Here is a 16,670-nt window from a genome sequence, read left to right as displayed (position 1 = left end):
GCAGAATCAAAGAACACAAAAAGCCTAACCTAAAGAATTCCTTGTTTATCATTCCACAAGTATCTGGTTAATATTTTCACAAATGTTTTTCCCTAAAATGTACACTAGCGGATCAAACTGAGGTTATCTATTTCATAGTTTAGGTCTCAATTTGGAATCTAAACTTATACGAGACAGGTTTTTATAAAAATAACCTTTTCTTCCCATGACAAAAAACAAAACCATACAAACAAAGAAAACAGCCAAATTGCATGAAACACATGAGCGTACCAGGAAAAAATAGCTAATCTGAATAGCATGAACAGCACACCTGAAAATACCTTACCCATCAGAAAGTCTCAGTCTAGTGCTGATCCTAACAGGAATAGAGTTATCAATGAATGAATAACTACTTTGACAAGTACTGTCAAAAATAAAAATAGGCTTCCCTGGTGGCGCAGTGGTTGAGTGTCCGCCTGCCAATGCAGGGGACACAGGTTCGAGCCCTGGTCCGGGAAGATCCCACATGCCGCGGAGTGGCTAGGCCCGTGAGCCATGGTCGCTGAGCCTGCACGTCCGGGAGAGGCCACAACAGTGAGAGGCCCGCGTACCACAAAAATAAATAAATGAATAAAATAAATAAAAAATAAAAACAATTTATATGTTCTGTAATATATTTATCTTTTTGCTTCTTTATTTTCTGTCTTCCTCCCACTTGATTAAGGTTGTGTTTGTGTCTTTTGTTCACAGTTAAATTTATACTGCTTAGAATAATACCTGAAAAATAGCTTAATAAATGTTTGAATAAATTAAACAATGCACCTAAATTAATCAAAGCATATGTATAAGACACACTTGCAAAAAAAAAAGTCATCTACAGAAGCAAAATTTTCAAATATTGTGCTTGCCTATTCTTTAGGTTAGGCTTTTTGTGTTCATTTTAAAGCCATTTTTTTTTTTTTTTTTTTTTTTTTTGGTACGTGGGCCTCTCACTGTTGTGGCCTCTCCCGTTGCGGAGCACAGGCTCCGGACGCGCAGGCTCAGCGGCCATGGCTCACGGGCCCAGCCGCTCCGCGGCATGTGGGATCCTCCCGGACCGGGGCACGAACCCGTGTCCCCTGCATCGGCAGGCGGACTCTCAACCACTGCGCCACCAGGGAAGCCCCTAAAGCCATTTTTTAATAGAAATCTTCCTTAATTGTACATACATGCTTGCCTGAATTCAGAAAGCCTTTGAGTAGCAATCGTGGTGATTCTGAAATGGTAATGCCGTTGTGTTCACAGCCACTAGAGAAGCGCAAGTCGCTGTTGCTTTTGTTACTGCTAGTTTTCATTTCAGCTCCTTCAACTCCATCTACTTTGAGTTTTCTTTTTTCTTTTGTTTTTTGCCACACCGAGCAACCTGTGGGATCTTGGTTCCCTGACCAGGGACTGAACCCGGGCCCTCGGCACGGAGTCCCAACCACTAGACCACCAGGGAATTCCCTGAGTGTTCATTTTTAAAGAAGATGAAGATAATAATCCTAAGAGAAAATCCATATGTCATACAAAATATAAGATATAAGTTTTCTAATGTTTCACTCATTGTTTAAAAACTTTTTTTGTATTTCAGGGTTTAAAGTGGTGTGTTTGGAATGTTTGGATTTCTGGAAAATCAGCTTCTGGGTAACTGTGATGTTACTATAATCACTGAAGGCATATTATGGACACATATTATGGACATATACATAGAAAAAAAGGTCCACTAATATAATACAAAGACAACACACTCTAATATATATATCACACAGTATTTACATAATAGATTTCATTATGACACCCACACCTAAATGTACTTTTTTCACACCAAAATGTACTTTTATATAAGTGTATATACATAGACCATATATACTTTCAGAACTGGAGAAATGAGCATAAACACTGTCTATAAGAAAATTTCCCCTTTTAAAATGTCATGAAAAAAATAACCAAATAAAAAACAGAAATAAATACCTGTGAATTGTGGCATTACATTAGAGGCAGCTAATCTCCTGAACTTTAAAGTCAACATAATCTAACTCAACCAACTCCGATAACTATTTTGCCTCAACAGATCCTAATAATATATAAGTATACCTGCCTTCCAAATACTAAAGAATACTAAGAAAAGATGTAGTTTACAATTCTTCATTTCACTTTTTGAGTCAATGTTTTTAGAAAGCTAGTGGATCTCAAGAATTATAGTGTATTGGAATGAAAGCAAATTGTTTTTCTGCTCTCCAAAAAACATTTTACAGCTGGAATCAGCAGACCATCAGCCTCTCAGCACTATCCCAACTTTATAAGCATGACTCCTTTAAAGATTAACCATTGCCTCCAGCTAAACTCTGAAAACAAGTGAAGAAAAAAGAAACAAAAAACAACAAAAAAAACACAACCCAAACCTCTATAATACTGGGACTAATTCTAACAAGGTTACAATGTTTGTGAACAAAGTAAAAGAGAACTGGATATTTTAAAATATCAGGTTTCCAAATTTAAATAAAGGTAAAATCCACAAAAAGCATGCTACATGAAGATGATTCCATAACTAAAAGATTCATGAGACTGATGCAATTTTACATGGCATCCTCCCAGAATGTTGGTCCTAGTGGGGAGAAGACCTGAACTCATTTTGAAAAACAAAGGATTTAACTACTCTCTGTAACACCCTGCCTTATTTTTCTTGGAAAAGACAACTCAAAAGATTTCAGACCTTTTTTGAAAAAACAGATGTCTGCATTTATGGTCAATTGGCTTTCAACAACGCTACCAAGACAAGTCAATGGGGAAAGAATAATCCTTTCAACGAATGATGATAAGTCAACTGATATCCACATGCAAACGAATGAAACTGAACCCTGGCCTCACACTACATACAAAGTCGAAATGAATCAAAGACTAAAGCTAATGTATTGACCTCCTGGAACAAACCATGGTAAATCTTCATAACCATAGGCAATGCTTTCTTAGATATGACACCAAAAGTACAAGTGATAAAAGAAAAAAATAGATAAATTAAACTTCATCAAAACTAAAATCTTTGTGCTTCAAAGGACACCACCAAGAAACAGAAAAGACAACTCAGAGAATGGGAGTTGGGCAAAACATATATCAGATAACTGACTTGTATCTAAAATATAAACAGAACTAGTATAACTCAATAAAGACAAATAAATCAATGTAAAATTTGACAAAGAAGATAGAAGATGAGCATATGAAAAGATACTCAGCATCATTAGCCATAAGGAAATGCAAATCAAAAACAAATGGTACTGATGAACCTAGTTGCAGGGCAGGAATAAAGAGGTAGATGTAGAGAATGGACTTGAGGACACGGGGTGGGAGGGCTAAGCTGGGGCGAAGTGAGAGTAGCATCGACATATATACACTACCGAATGTAGAACAGTTGGCTGGTGGGAAGCAGCAGCACAGCACAGGAAAATCGGCTAGGTGCTGTGCGATGACCTAGAGGGGTGGGATAGGGAGGATGAGAGGGAGGCTCAAGAGGGAGGGGATATGGGGACACGTGTATGTGGCCGATTCGCTTTGTTGTGCAACAGAAGCTAACACAGTATTGTGAAGCAATTATACTCCAATAAAGATCTATCAAAAAAAAGTATAAGGGACACTCTTGCACTGCTGGTGGGAATGTAAATTGATACAGCCACTCTGGAGAACAGTATGGAGGTTCCTTAAAAAACTACAAATAGAGCTACCATACGACCCAGCAATCCCACTACTGGGCATATACCCTGAGAAAACCATAATTCAAAAAGAGTCATGTACCAAAATGTTCATTGCAGCTCTATTTACCACAGCCAGGACATGGAAGCAACCTAAGTGTCCACCATCAGATGAATGGATAAAGAAGATGTGGCACATATATACAATGGAATATTACTCAGCCATAAAAAGAAATGAAATTGAGTTATTTGTAGTGAGATCGATGGACCTAGAGTCTGTCATACAGAGTGAAGTCAGAAAGAGAAAAACAAATATTGTATGCTAACACATATATATGGAATCTAAGAAAAAAAAAAAGGGCATGAAGAACCTAGGGGTACGACGGGAATAAAGACACAGACCTACTAGAGAATGGACTTGAGGATATGGGGAGGGGGAAGGGTAAGCTGTGACAAAGTGAGAGAGTAGCATGGACATACATACACTACCAAACGTAAAATAGCTAGCTAGTGGGAAGCAGCCGCATAGCACAGGGAGATCAGCTCGGTGCTTTGTGACCCACCTAGAGGGGTGGGATAGGGAGGGTGGGAGGGAGGGAGACGCAAGAGGCAAGAGATATAGCAACATATGTATATGTATAACTGATTCACTTTGTTATAAAGCAGAAACTAACATACCATTGTAAAGCAATTATACTCCAATAAAGATTAAAAAAAAAAGTATAATCAGATACTACTTTGTGAGATACCAACAGGATGGCTATATAATCTTATTAACAATCATTGGTGAGAAACTGGAACCCTCATACACTGCTGGTAGGAATGTAAAATGTGCAGTCACTGTGCCCAACAGCTCTTCAAATAGTTAAGGATAGAATTACCATATGACCCAGTAATTCGACTCCTGGGTACATACCCAAGAGAAACGAAAACATATCCACACAAATACTTATATCCAAGAGAATCAAAAATAGATGTCCCCATAAAAACCTTTCATTTATGAAAGCATTATTCATAAAACCCCCAAAATGGAAACAAACTAAATGGCCAGCAATAAAAAGAAATGACGTATAATATTCCACTGTCAGGATACACCACAGTTTATCCATTCACACACTGAAGGACACTTTGGTTGCTTCCACTTTTGGCAATGTGAATAAAGCTGCTATAAATATCTGTGTGAAGGCTGTGTGAACATAGTTTTCAACTCCTTTGGTTAAATAACAAGAAGTGAGATTGCTGGATTGTATACTAAGAGTAGGTCTAGTTTTGTAAGAAACTGTCAAATTGTATTCCAAAAGTGGCTGCACCATTTTGCCTGCCCACCAGCAATGAGAGTTCCTGTTGTTCCACAACTCTGACAGCACTGGTGTTCTCAGTGTTTTGGATTTTAGACGTGTGATGGTTATCTCATTGTTTTAATTTGCATTTCTCTGATGACATATAATGTGGAGTATCATATCATATGCTTATTATTCTTTGGTGAGGTGCCTGTCAAGAGTCACTGGCCCATTTTTTAATCAGGTTGTTTATTTTGTTCTTGCTGAATTTTAAGAGTTCTTTGTATATTTTGGATAACAGCCCATTATTAGGTTTGTCCTTTTTTTTTTTTTTTGGAGTATAGTTGATTTACAATGTTGTGTTAGTTTCAGGTGTACAGCAAAGTGAATCAGTTATACATACATATAACCACTCTTTTTTTAGATTCTTTTCCCATATAGGCCATTACAGAGTATTGAGTAGAGTTCCCTGTTCTACTGTGTTGTACAGTAGGTTCTTATTAGTTACCTATTTTATCTTATTTTTGGCTGCGTTGGGTCTTGGTTGCTGTGCATGGGCTTCCTCTAGTTGAGGCAAGCAGGGGCTACTCTTCGTCGCAGTGCGCGGGCTTCTCATTGTGGTGGCTTCTCTTGTTGCAGAACACGGGCCCTAGATGTGCGGGCTTCAGTAGTTGTGGCTCACGGACTCTCGAGTGCAAGCTCAGTAGTTGTGGCACATGGGCCCAGTTGCTCCGTGACATGTGGGATCTTCCCGGACCAGGGCTCGAACCCATGTCCCCCTACATTGGCAGAATTCTTAACCACTGCACCACTAGGGAAGTCCTAGTTATCTATTTTATATATAGTAGTGTATATATGTCAATCCCTATCTCCCAATTTATCCCTCCCCACCTTATCCCGTTAACCATACGTCTGTCTTCTACATCTGTGACTCTACTTCTGTTTTGTAGAGAAGGTAAGTTCATCTGTACCCCTTTTTTCAGATTCCACACATAAGCAATATCATGATATTTGTCTTTCTGTGTCTGACTTAACTTCACTCAGTATGATAATCTCCAGGTCCATCCATGTTGCTGCAAATGGTATTATTTTGTTCTTTTTTTATGGCTGAGTGATACTCCATTGTATATATGTACCACATCTTCTTTATCCATTCCTCCGTTGATGGACATTTAGGTTGCTTCCATGTCCTGCCTATTGTAAATACTGCTGCAGTGAACACTGGGGTGCACGTATCTTTTCGAATTATGGTTTTCTCCAGGTATACGCTAGGAGTGGGATTCCTGGGTCATATGGTAGTTCTATTTTTAGTTTTTTAAGGAACCTCCATACTGTTCTCCATAGTGGCTGTACCAGTTTACATTCCCACCAAGAGTGTAGGAGGGTTCCCTTTTCTCCACACCCTCTCCAGCATTTATTGTTTGTAGATTTTTTTGATGATGGCCATCGTGACTGGTGTGAGGTGACACCTCATTGTAGTTTTGATTTGCATTTCTCTAATAATTAGCAATGTTGAGCATCTTTTCATGTGCTTTTTGGCATTCTGTATGTCTTCTTTGGAGAAATGTCTATTTAGATCTTCCACCCATTTTTTGATTGGTTTGTTTGTTTTTTTGATATTGAGTTGCATGAGCTGTTTGTATATTTTGGAGATTAATCCCTTGTCAGTTGCTTCGTTGGCAAATATTAATTTGTCTATTACAAATATTTTCTCTCAGTCTGTGGCCTTTCTTCTCATTTTCTTGACATTGTCTTTTGCAGAGCATAAGTTTTTAATTTTAGTGAAGCCCACTTTATCAGTTATTTCTTTTGTGCCTTTGGTGTTGTATCTAAAAAGTCATCACCATACCCAAGGTCATCTAGGTTTACACCTATGTTATCTTCTATAAATCTTATACTTTATGTATTACATTTAGGCCTGTGATATTTTTTGAGTTAATTTTTGTGAAGGATGTTTAGTCTGTGTCTAAATTCAGTTTTATGCCCGTGAATGTCCAGTTGTTCAGTACCATTTGTTAAAGAGACTATCTCTGCTCCATCGTGCTACCTCTGCTTCTTCATCAAAGATTTATTTCTGGGCTCTCTATTCTGCTTGTCTATTCTTTTGCCAATGTCACACTGTCTTGATTACTGTAGCTTTATAGTAAATCTTGAAGTTGGGTAACAACATGGAGGAAACATGATATTATTCATTGAAAGAAGCCAGTCAGAGAAGGCTACATACTATGATTCCAACTATATGACATTCTAGGAAATGCCATGGTTGCTGGGGGGAACGGGAGGGCAGAGATGAACAGGCAAAGCACAGAGGATTTTTAGGGCAGTGAAAATACTCTGTATGATATTACAATGATGGATATATGTCATTATACATTTACCCAAGCCCACTGATGTACACCACCAAGAGGGAATCCTAAGATAAACAATGGACTCTGAGTGATAATTATGTGTCAGTGTAGGTTCATCAAGTGTAACAAATGTAATACTCTGGTGCGGGATGCTGATAATAGGGGAGAGGGAGACTATGTATGTGTGGGGCTGGGGTTATATGGGAAATTTTTGTGTCTTCTGATTAATTTTGCTGTGAACCTAAAACTGCTCTAAAAAATATAATCTTCTACTATGTTCAGTGAAAGACACAAGTCACAAAAGACCACACACTGAATGAAGTTCAAAAAGGACTATGAAACCCTCTCCAGAAAGAATAAGCACATAAAATATTAAATATAATTTCAGAGATTTATTTGACCATCTTACTCCTGATTAATGACCCTCTTAAGGTTCCATGAGCTTTGAATTTAAAACTTGATTTTATTTTTGCTTTATTTTTTATGTATATGAGACAGAGTAATGCCATTCAAAGGCTCAACGGGTTCAATGGGTGGGAATTATGTGCAGAAAATATGAAAATCACGTTAGTTCATGGCATACATGTTATTTAGAGTCCACTTTATACTGAACACCTGCCTGGGCTCTGAAAACACCATGGCAGCTTAGTCTGTTGTATACAGATGGGAAACCAAAAGAACAGGGTTTTAACTTGAACTGGTCTTAGATGCCACATTAACCTGCCAATCTCTTCTTATCAATGTTACAAGCTTGCTTAGAAACATAAAAAGAAAGGTTCCTCTTCCCAAAATTAAAACTAATTTTACATTTTAAAGATCCTTAAAATACATTCCTTATTTGTAATTCACCATTAACATAAATGAAAAATACACATTCTAACCCTAAGAAATAACATTAGGATTGTAAGGAATAAATTTTCCTCCTCAAAGTAAAACCAGAAGCCAGTGGAAAGAGTTACTTCCTATACAATCCTTTGGTCTCTCTGGAGACTTCATATCTGCATTTAAACTTAAGCACACTGGAAATGACTGCTAATGACATCTATCAGTCTTGGTCTTTTGTTTTCTTAATCATACGTGGGTTTTGGATTTCCACATCAGACAGCTGCTCAAGGCCACCTTTTCTGTACAGCCGAATACGAAGGTGTCTCCTTTCTCATCATATTGGCTGTGTTCCCTTTCCAGTTCTCTATCAGCTCTCTTTACCTGACCCTTCCACCCTTTGGCACAAATTCCCATGGTGCTTTCTCTGATGGACACAGCTGTCTCTACTTATTTTACAGTCTCATCATTGTATTCATACACAACTTAGGCAATCATGATTGTATTACACAAGAGCTTTTCAAACTCTTTTAGAAATTAAATGCTTGCATGAACAAAACAATATCCTCATTAAGAATCTGTCATTCTAAAAAAAAAAAAAAGAATCTGTCATTCTACATGGGCTTTAGTACTAATTCTTTAATAACTAGAAACCAATCAATGGGGGAAAAAAACTAAATGGGCTACCACGAATGCTATTCTCAGTATGCCTATCAGCTCCCCTGTCCTCCAATCCCTATATCCTGTACTTCTCACTGTCCCAAGCAAAACTGGCTTACAAGCATGGAATAACCCAAATTCAGAGAAACACACATAACCTATACCATGCTTCTTTCCACCTGCCAAAAGTTTCAGTCTGTTTAAAGGAATGGGGATGGGGGTGGGGGTTGCAAAAATTAGGGAAAAATAAGCTTATTTAAAGTTAGGAAATGGCTCCATGTGTTCCTTGATTTTAAATATTAAGTCTTGCTCAATTTTGTTCAAAATGTTGATAAAAATCCCTTAAGGTGAAGTTGTATTTCAAAGAAAAGAAGCTAAATTTCTTCATACAAGCATGCGTTAAATATCATCAATATCACGAACCTAACAACCCTTGAATAAATCTGGTTTATAGGGTTTTCAAGTAAAGTAAAATAATATGTAACTAAGAATGGTGAGAAAATGGAAGTATGAAATGAGATATATAACTACTATTGGCCAGAGTATTATAGATGAAGGGTTTGGGGAGATCTGCTGTGAAATGCTACAATGAACGGCATTCAGAGTGTGAGGAGAGAAATCACAACTTTTGTTGTTCTTGATGCTTTCTGGACTCTTTTTTTAATGTAAACTATGTATTTAAATATAATATAGATAAAGAAGTACCCAAGTCAACAAAGTAAACATATGTGTGCATAAAAGCAGCATCCAAAACAAAAAACAGGACATTATAGAATCCCAAAAGCCCCTTCTCATACCCCCTTCCAGGTTACGCAGGTGTGTTCTGACAACGATACTAGACATCTATCTTCAAAAGATATCACTGGATTTTAACACATAGTTTATTACACTTATTTCCATCATTTATCACCAAGAAATGACAGTTGTACTTTTATACTACCTCATTTTTCAACATTTAACATACATTTCAGACTTAAAGAAATCCATACTAAACAGACTTCATGGCATCCTCAAGCCACGAGACCCATTTTACAAGCAGTACAGTCACAGAATAAGTGATAATCCTAATGAATCAGAAATTACTGAAAATTCACTACTGTGGGCTCCACTCCACTTGACCAGGACTTGCTGCATGCCACTTATAAAGCACCTGACTGCAACACTAGACACACTAGTGATCCTTCCAGATCTCTTCTTCCTAACATGAACAATTCACACAATATGAGACTAATATTTTAATAATACTTGTTTCAACTGTTCAGTAATCCAGCAATACAGAGGGAAGCATTTGGGACTATATGGCAAAGATCCTAAAACAATATTAACGTGTAAAAAAAAAAAAAAGCACACTCATTTTTATCAAACTCAATTGATATTTTGTGCTTCCTAAAGGCTTAAAAAACAGAAGCTCCTGCTCCTGAAAGGGGAAACAATACTCCAGATACTGGAGAGATATTCAAGAGCTGATCACTACAAAGGTATAATTTTCAAATAAACTCACACTTCAGAAAAGCTGTGTACTTAACTCCAACATGAGAAAGAAACTTTGTTCATATATGCATTCATATATTCATTTCTTTAAATACCCACCAAATTTATAATTCCCAGTTTAAACCTATATCACTTTCTCTAGAGATGACTACTGATCCTATATGAATAACTTTCTTCCTCATCTGATAACTTTTGATACAGTTGTACTACATTCTCAACGCTTTTGGCTAGCTAAACATCTTGGAAAAGAACCACTGATGCTTTGAAAGTAGAAATAGTTGTGATAAATGTTTTCATCTTTAGCAAATTGAGTTTTATTATTGTAAGAACCAAAAATAAGCATCAGAAATATTTTTAAGTTAGCTAGAACAAATGGATATATTATACCTTGCATGACGGACCTACTTCCTTAATCCAAGTCAAGATGAATAACTTCGCTCTCAAGGAAATTACTATATAGCGGCAAAGACAGAACAAGTAGACAGAAGACACATACAATAACATAGAAATTAAGTGTCTTAACAGAGGGAAAAATTACACTATAAAAGCATTCCCAAAGGGTATTGGGTAAAAAAAGAGGTCTGTAATCTAATAAATCTAGGAAATATTGAAATATAGTAAATAAATTTAAACAGATTAAAATGCTAATCACCACTGGCATCCTCCAATAGAAGGCAGCATTTCCTAAGTTTATTTGACCAGGGCATCCTGATTTACACAGCATGTTGAAGGTCTACTGTTCTGTGGATAGATTTTGGGAATTGCTATCTTTGGGGATTTAGAAGAAGGAGAGGCTTCCTTAAACTAAGGGGATCAGGAAATACATCATATAAGAACTAACATCTACACTGGGGCTAGAAAGACATGTAGGATTAAGTCACTGTGGAAAGAGAGACTGCTAGTGAAAAGGCCATTTCAGGCAGGAAAACAGAGCACTTGCAAAGAACTGAGATTTATGAGTGGCTCCAAGAAAATGTAGCATAAGCAGCATGAAAATGGGTTGTAGAGATAAAGATTTAGCAAGGACACTGGATTTTGATAAAGAAGGTTTTGTATGCCAAAAACCTTGAGAGTTCAGTTGGAAGGAATGTACAAGTTTACACTTGTTGACCACAGTTACATCAAGTAAGGCCTTTGTTCCAATCAAAAGACCTCAGAGTTTAGACGCTAAATTATTTGATCAATTGGTAATACAGAAATAATGATTTTGTAAGTTCTTATCATTTAAATATAGATAATAGATTAAATTATATGTCAGGGATATGCTTCAAAATAATTTGGGAAGGGTATAAATGAAAAAGATTGTCCAGGAGTTGGTACTTATTGAAACTAGATGATAAATACATGGTGGTTCATTATACTACCGTCTTTAAATAACTGTATATATTTCCCCAAATAAATTTTTTTTAAAAAATAACATTTAGGGACTGTCCTGGTGGCACAGTGGTTAAGAATCTGCCTGTCAATGCGGGAGACACGGGTTCGAGCCCTGGTCCAGGAAGATCCCACATGCCGTGGAGCAACTAAGCCCGCGAGCCAAAACTACTGAGCCCACGTGCCACAACTACTGAAGCCCGCGCGTCTAGAACCCATGCTCCACAACAAGGGTAGACCCCGCCTGCCGCAAACAGAGAAAGCCCGTGCGCAGAAACGAAGACCCAACGCAGCCAATAAATAAATAAATTTTTTTTAAAAAAGAAAAAAGGCATCAAAAAAATAACACTCATAGGAAATGAAATGGTATATCTATGGCTTTAGTAATTTAATAAAATGCAATATTTTTGCCATATCACTAAATGACTAATGTTTATCAAATAAGCAAAATGATTGAAAATCAAAGGTTCATTTCACCATTTTAATATGACTAAAAATTCATCTTTCTACAGAACTTCATGATTTCAAGTAAGACTGAAAAGTAAGAAGAATACATACTATAGACTCTCTTCTTCTGCTTAAAGGTATTTTCACTCTTATTTCCACTATAAATGGTTTAATTGAGAAAGTACAGTAAAATCCCATGAAAATATGAAATTTCTGTAATGTGCCAGTTTCTATATTGATCCTGCCAATTGACTCAAGGGCTTTAGGTACTTTCTGTAAGTTAACCCAAGTCAGGACATTCCAAAAACAAATTCTTCTATTGCAAAATCTCAGACTGCAAAATACTCTCCCAGAAAAGCTGCAAAATCATCAATGTGCAAAAACAAAACTCTCTTAAAAAATAAATTGTAATTATAGCCTACAGTGCATAGGGTTTTGTTTAAATCTTCTTATTTGTAGGTCCTTATTTGAAACAAATACATTTCTATCACCCATTAGTTAAATAACAGACATGCTGGTTGAGACAAATTTCACTCATACATAGATAGAAACAATTAAAGATACAGGTTATATCTACATGATTTTATGCAAAATTTAATTAGATCATCTAAGCTTAAAAATTACTATTATAATATAAATATAATATTTACTATTATAATATAAATAATACATTGCCCATTTTCTCCAACAAACAGAGTATTGTGAAAAGCCTATTCTGATTCCAATGTATCAAAATTATTACAAAGCCTATGTCCTTTGACTCTAACTATGAAATACACAAATCTAATTATTTTAATTCTTTCTTTATAATAAAGTTTAATTTTTTCTTTTAAAATTCTATAGTGGGTATTAATCAATGAAAAATCTATAAGGTTTATTTATCCACTAAAAACAACTAGCATTATTATTTATGCTAGTTTTTTTTTAGTGGATAAAGAATAATAATAATATTATTAACTCTCCATTAGTAACTTACTTACATATATTAACTTCTCTTTAGTAACTGTGACAACTGACTTTATACCCTACCATTTATTACAGAGAAGAAAACTGAAATCTATTGGCAAGTGTAATATTACTTTCAACATGCACAGCGCCGTACAGCCCAGTGTTTAAATAAGGTTTAAATTTCAAAACATATATTGTCATTTAAATAAACTATCTTAACAAATAATGATTTGAGAGTTCTCCCCAATTTAACACTCAGCTGAGGCAGCAAGAGCTATCTGTGAGTATAAAATTAAAATGGACCTGCAACAGAGATGTCTAACTTTGCAGAAGCCAACACACACATATCTTTGATTAACGATAAACAACAGAAGACTACTGATAAGATGTAAAGACAAATACTCAGGAAAAACTGGCATCTAAATCTGGCTGAAATATTCATACTCTGCTCTAATTCACTCCTCTGTAGCTCACACACCTGGAAGAAATGGAAAGACTCATACATGATTCCTCTATTTCTCTACTTGTTTCAATTTTAATAGTGAGTGATATAATTATAAGGTAATATATTAACGCATAAGATCTGTAAGAATTAATATGCTAAAACAGGCCATGTAATTTTCAAAGCTTACTATATTATATATATACTACATTTTTGAATGAAGATGTTATTCAAATGTATGCTCCCCCAAAACTTTTAATTTATAGATAAAACAATAAAAGATCCTTCCTGGTAATCTATATTTAATGATTACTAAAACATCAGTAAATTTCTGATCAGTATGAAATAACTGACTGATAAGTGGGTTAATGTACTCAGTCATTCAAGAAATAGTCATTCAAGAAATAGAGAGCCTACATTGTGCCAGCCAATGTCCTAGGTGCTAGAGATACTAATGTAAATTTGTAAATGGTGTAAACTTGTGATAAAACAAAAATATGTCAATGAACATGATCTCCATTATTATCTCTGTAGATCTCTGAGAGAAAAGATTACAAGATCAAGGAGGTGAGTTGTATTCTTCTTCATAGGCTACAAAATGATAAACTATATATTACAATGAATTATTCATGTGTTATATATAGTATAGTATATATTATATAATGTATGCAATAACATATAGACTGCAAGATATTAACAAGAACATGAGCTCTAACCAGAAAGGAATAATGTCTCCTACTCAGAGCTTAATACATGGATTAACATCTGATGAGTAAGTGTGTAAATAGTTCTGATATTTCAGGAGATGCAACAGTATGATTGGGATTCCCTACACATAACAAAAATGAGCTCTGTTCCAACAGAACTATTTCTGCAGCATACACATAACAGATTCTCTGAAAAAACAGCTATAGCTTTGATGGTGAGTGTTAAGAGTTAAAATACGAAAGAGTGAAAACTATTGTTTTACTAGGCTGTAGTAAAAAAAAAAAAAAAAAAAAAATCTAACTCCAGACAAGGACCCTGTTGGAATTTCCAGCTTGCTGGACTGCCTTGCAAATCTTGGACTTGCCAGCTCCCACAACTGCATGGGCCAATTTTTTAAAAAATAGATCAACTGATCAAACAATCACTCTCTCTGTATGACTGTGTCTGTGTGTGTGTGTGTGTGTGTGTGTGTGTGTGTGTTTGGATCCAGAATCTAGGCTTATTTCTGCAAATCCAGGCAGAGTTGTGACAGGTGGGGGAAAGAAGGAGTGAAAGACTGACACATTTCCCTCATGAATGATAATCCAGTTATGTCCACAAGTATGTTATGTTAATTAAGTAACAACGTAGCTACACAAATCTAAATTAATCACAACGACTCAAGGAAAATATATAAGGAAAAGCTGAGGTATACAACAAGGCTTCCACAGTAATATGAAGAAAATGCACTGTGGGTTGAACACATATACCATAAAATTATATTACTAAATAAGACATCACAGAAACATAAAAATACAGTAACTGAATAAGCATGAAATACTGATGTTATGATTCCAATTAGTCTGCTGATTCTATCAAGTAAGTAGTATAAACTCAATGCATATGATAGGAAATAAATCAAGTTGATACGTACTTGTGACAAAAAATTTTTTTGTGAAAGTACAGCTATCAAAGGCAGCAATTTTCTCCTGCAATACTACGACAAGGATCCTAAAATTAGAGGGAAAAAACCACAAAAGAAAATGTTAATGTGAAATTCTATAAACTGAACTATAAATAAGTTAAATCATCTAGATTTAAGTAAGTATATACCAAAGGAATTTTTAAAAATCAAACGCTTCTTAAAGCATATAGGCTAGAAACATCTGCTTATTAAATGTCAAAATACAGTCACAAAATCCTTAATATGATCAAGATAGACAAGATGAAAGGAAGAAAAGTCACAGGAGAACTACACCTCAAAATAAAACTTCATTTTCATTCATTATAAATCAAATGAACCTATCTTCATTAAGAATGTATGAAATCAATAAACTGCTGGCTATTTACTAAAAGTGTTTTTCCAGTGCTGGCTCAAAGTCATGGAATTAAACATAAAATGGATTTATACAACCTGGCACTTAAAATGATTGCTGAATTTCCCAACACAAGAGCCAAAATGAGAGCGGGAGGGAGGGAGAAAGGGAGGGAGGGAGGGAGGGAGGGAGGGAGAAAGGAAGCTCAGATAACTATTATTCAGTGTAAATGAGACATTTCTGATTATTGAAATATTAAAATTAATCAGAATCTGTATTTCTCCCAAAGTTCAAGATTTATAAATAATTAGGGAAAAGTTATAAATTTTCAGAATTAAAATGTATCTGAAATGAAGTTATTTTATAAACTACATTTTAGAGTATTGCTCCTTACAACTGTTGTTAAATATTTAACTACTAGATCCACCCATTTAAAATGTTGATTTTTTAAATTTATTTTATTTATTTATTTATTTATTTTTGGCTGCATTGGGTCTTCGTTGCTACACATGGCTTTCTCTAGTTGCGGCGAGCCGGGGCTACTCTTCATTGCGGTGCTCGGGCTTCTCACTGCGGTGGCTTCTATTCTTGCAGAGCAAGGGCTCTAGGCACACGGGCTTAAGTAGTTGTGGCTCGTGCGCTCTAGAGCACAGGCTCAGTAGTTGTGGCACACGGGCTTAGTTGCTCCGCGGCATCTGGATCTTCCTGCACCAGGGCTCAAACCCATGTCTGCTGCACTGGCAGGCGGATTCTTAACCACTGTGCCACCAGGGAAGCCCCAAAATGTTAACTTTTAATAATTTAATATATCACTGAATAATTACATTATCCCAGAAATAACATGAGTATACCTCCTATGTCATATATAATTGTTTGATGTTATTTTAAGTTTAAATATACATAATAACTAGATCTTCATTATGAATTACACACTATCACTGAACTTTTCTTTGTCCTATTTCATATTTTTGTACTGAATTCAAATATTTTTATCATTAATATCAAAGTCTTGGTCTTTTAGTTTGTATTTGTCAGGTATGTGTTTACCCTTCCTTTTACATTCAAACTTTCTGAGTCACTTTTGAAATATCTCTTTAAAATCTAACCTGAGAGTCTTTTATTATAAAATTTATTTTTTGTTTTCCATGTGTTTGCTCTTTAATGAGATTAAT

The 16,670-nt window shown here is 35.6% G+C and overlaps 1 protein-coding gene across 4 annotated transcripts in view; it reads right to left on the bottom strand.

The window, feature by feature from the left end:
• The window catches only part of BCAS3 (BCAS3 microtubule associated cell migration factor), a 574,807-nt gene that overhangs the window by 429,596 nt on the left and 128,541 nt on the right, over positions 1-16,670 (bottom strand). For all 4 annotated transcript variants that reach the window (XM_082859916.1, XM_082859918.1, XM_082859917.1 and 1 more), the window contains one exon: positions 15,117-15,193. In XM_082859916.1, coding sequence (XP_082716042.1) covers positions 15,117-15,193 — 77 coding nt within the window. The remainder of the gene's footprint in view (positions 1-15,116; positions 15,194-16,670) is intronic.

The sequence above is a fragment of the Leucopleurus acutus genome, assembly GCF_964270905.1.
Source record: "Leucopleurus acutus genome assembly, chromosome: 19".
NCBI classification, from domain to species: domain Eukaryota; kingdom Metazoa; phylum Chordata; class Mammalia; order Artiodactyla; family Delphinidae; genus Leucopleurus; species Leucopleurus acutus.
This window is presented reverse-complemented; position numbering and strand designations above follow the sequence as displayed.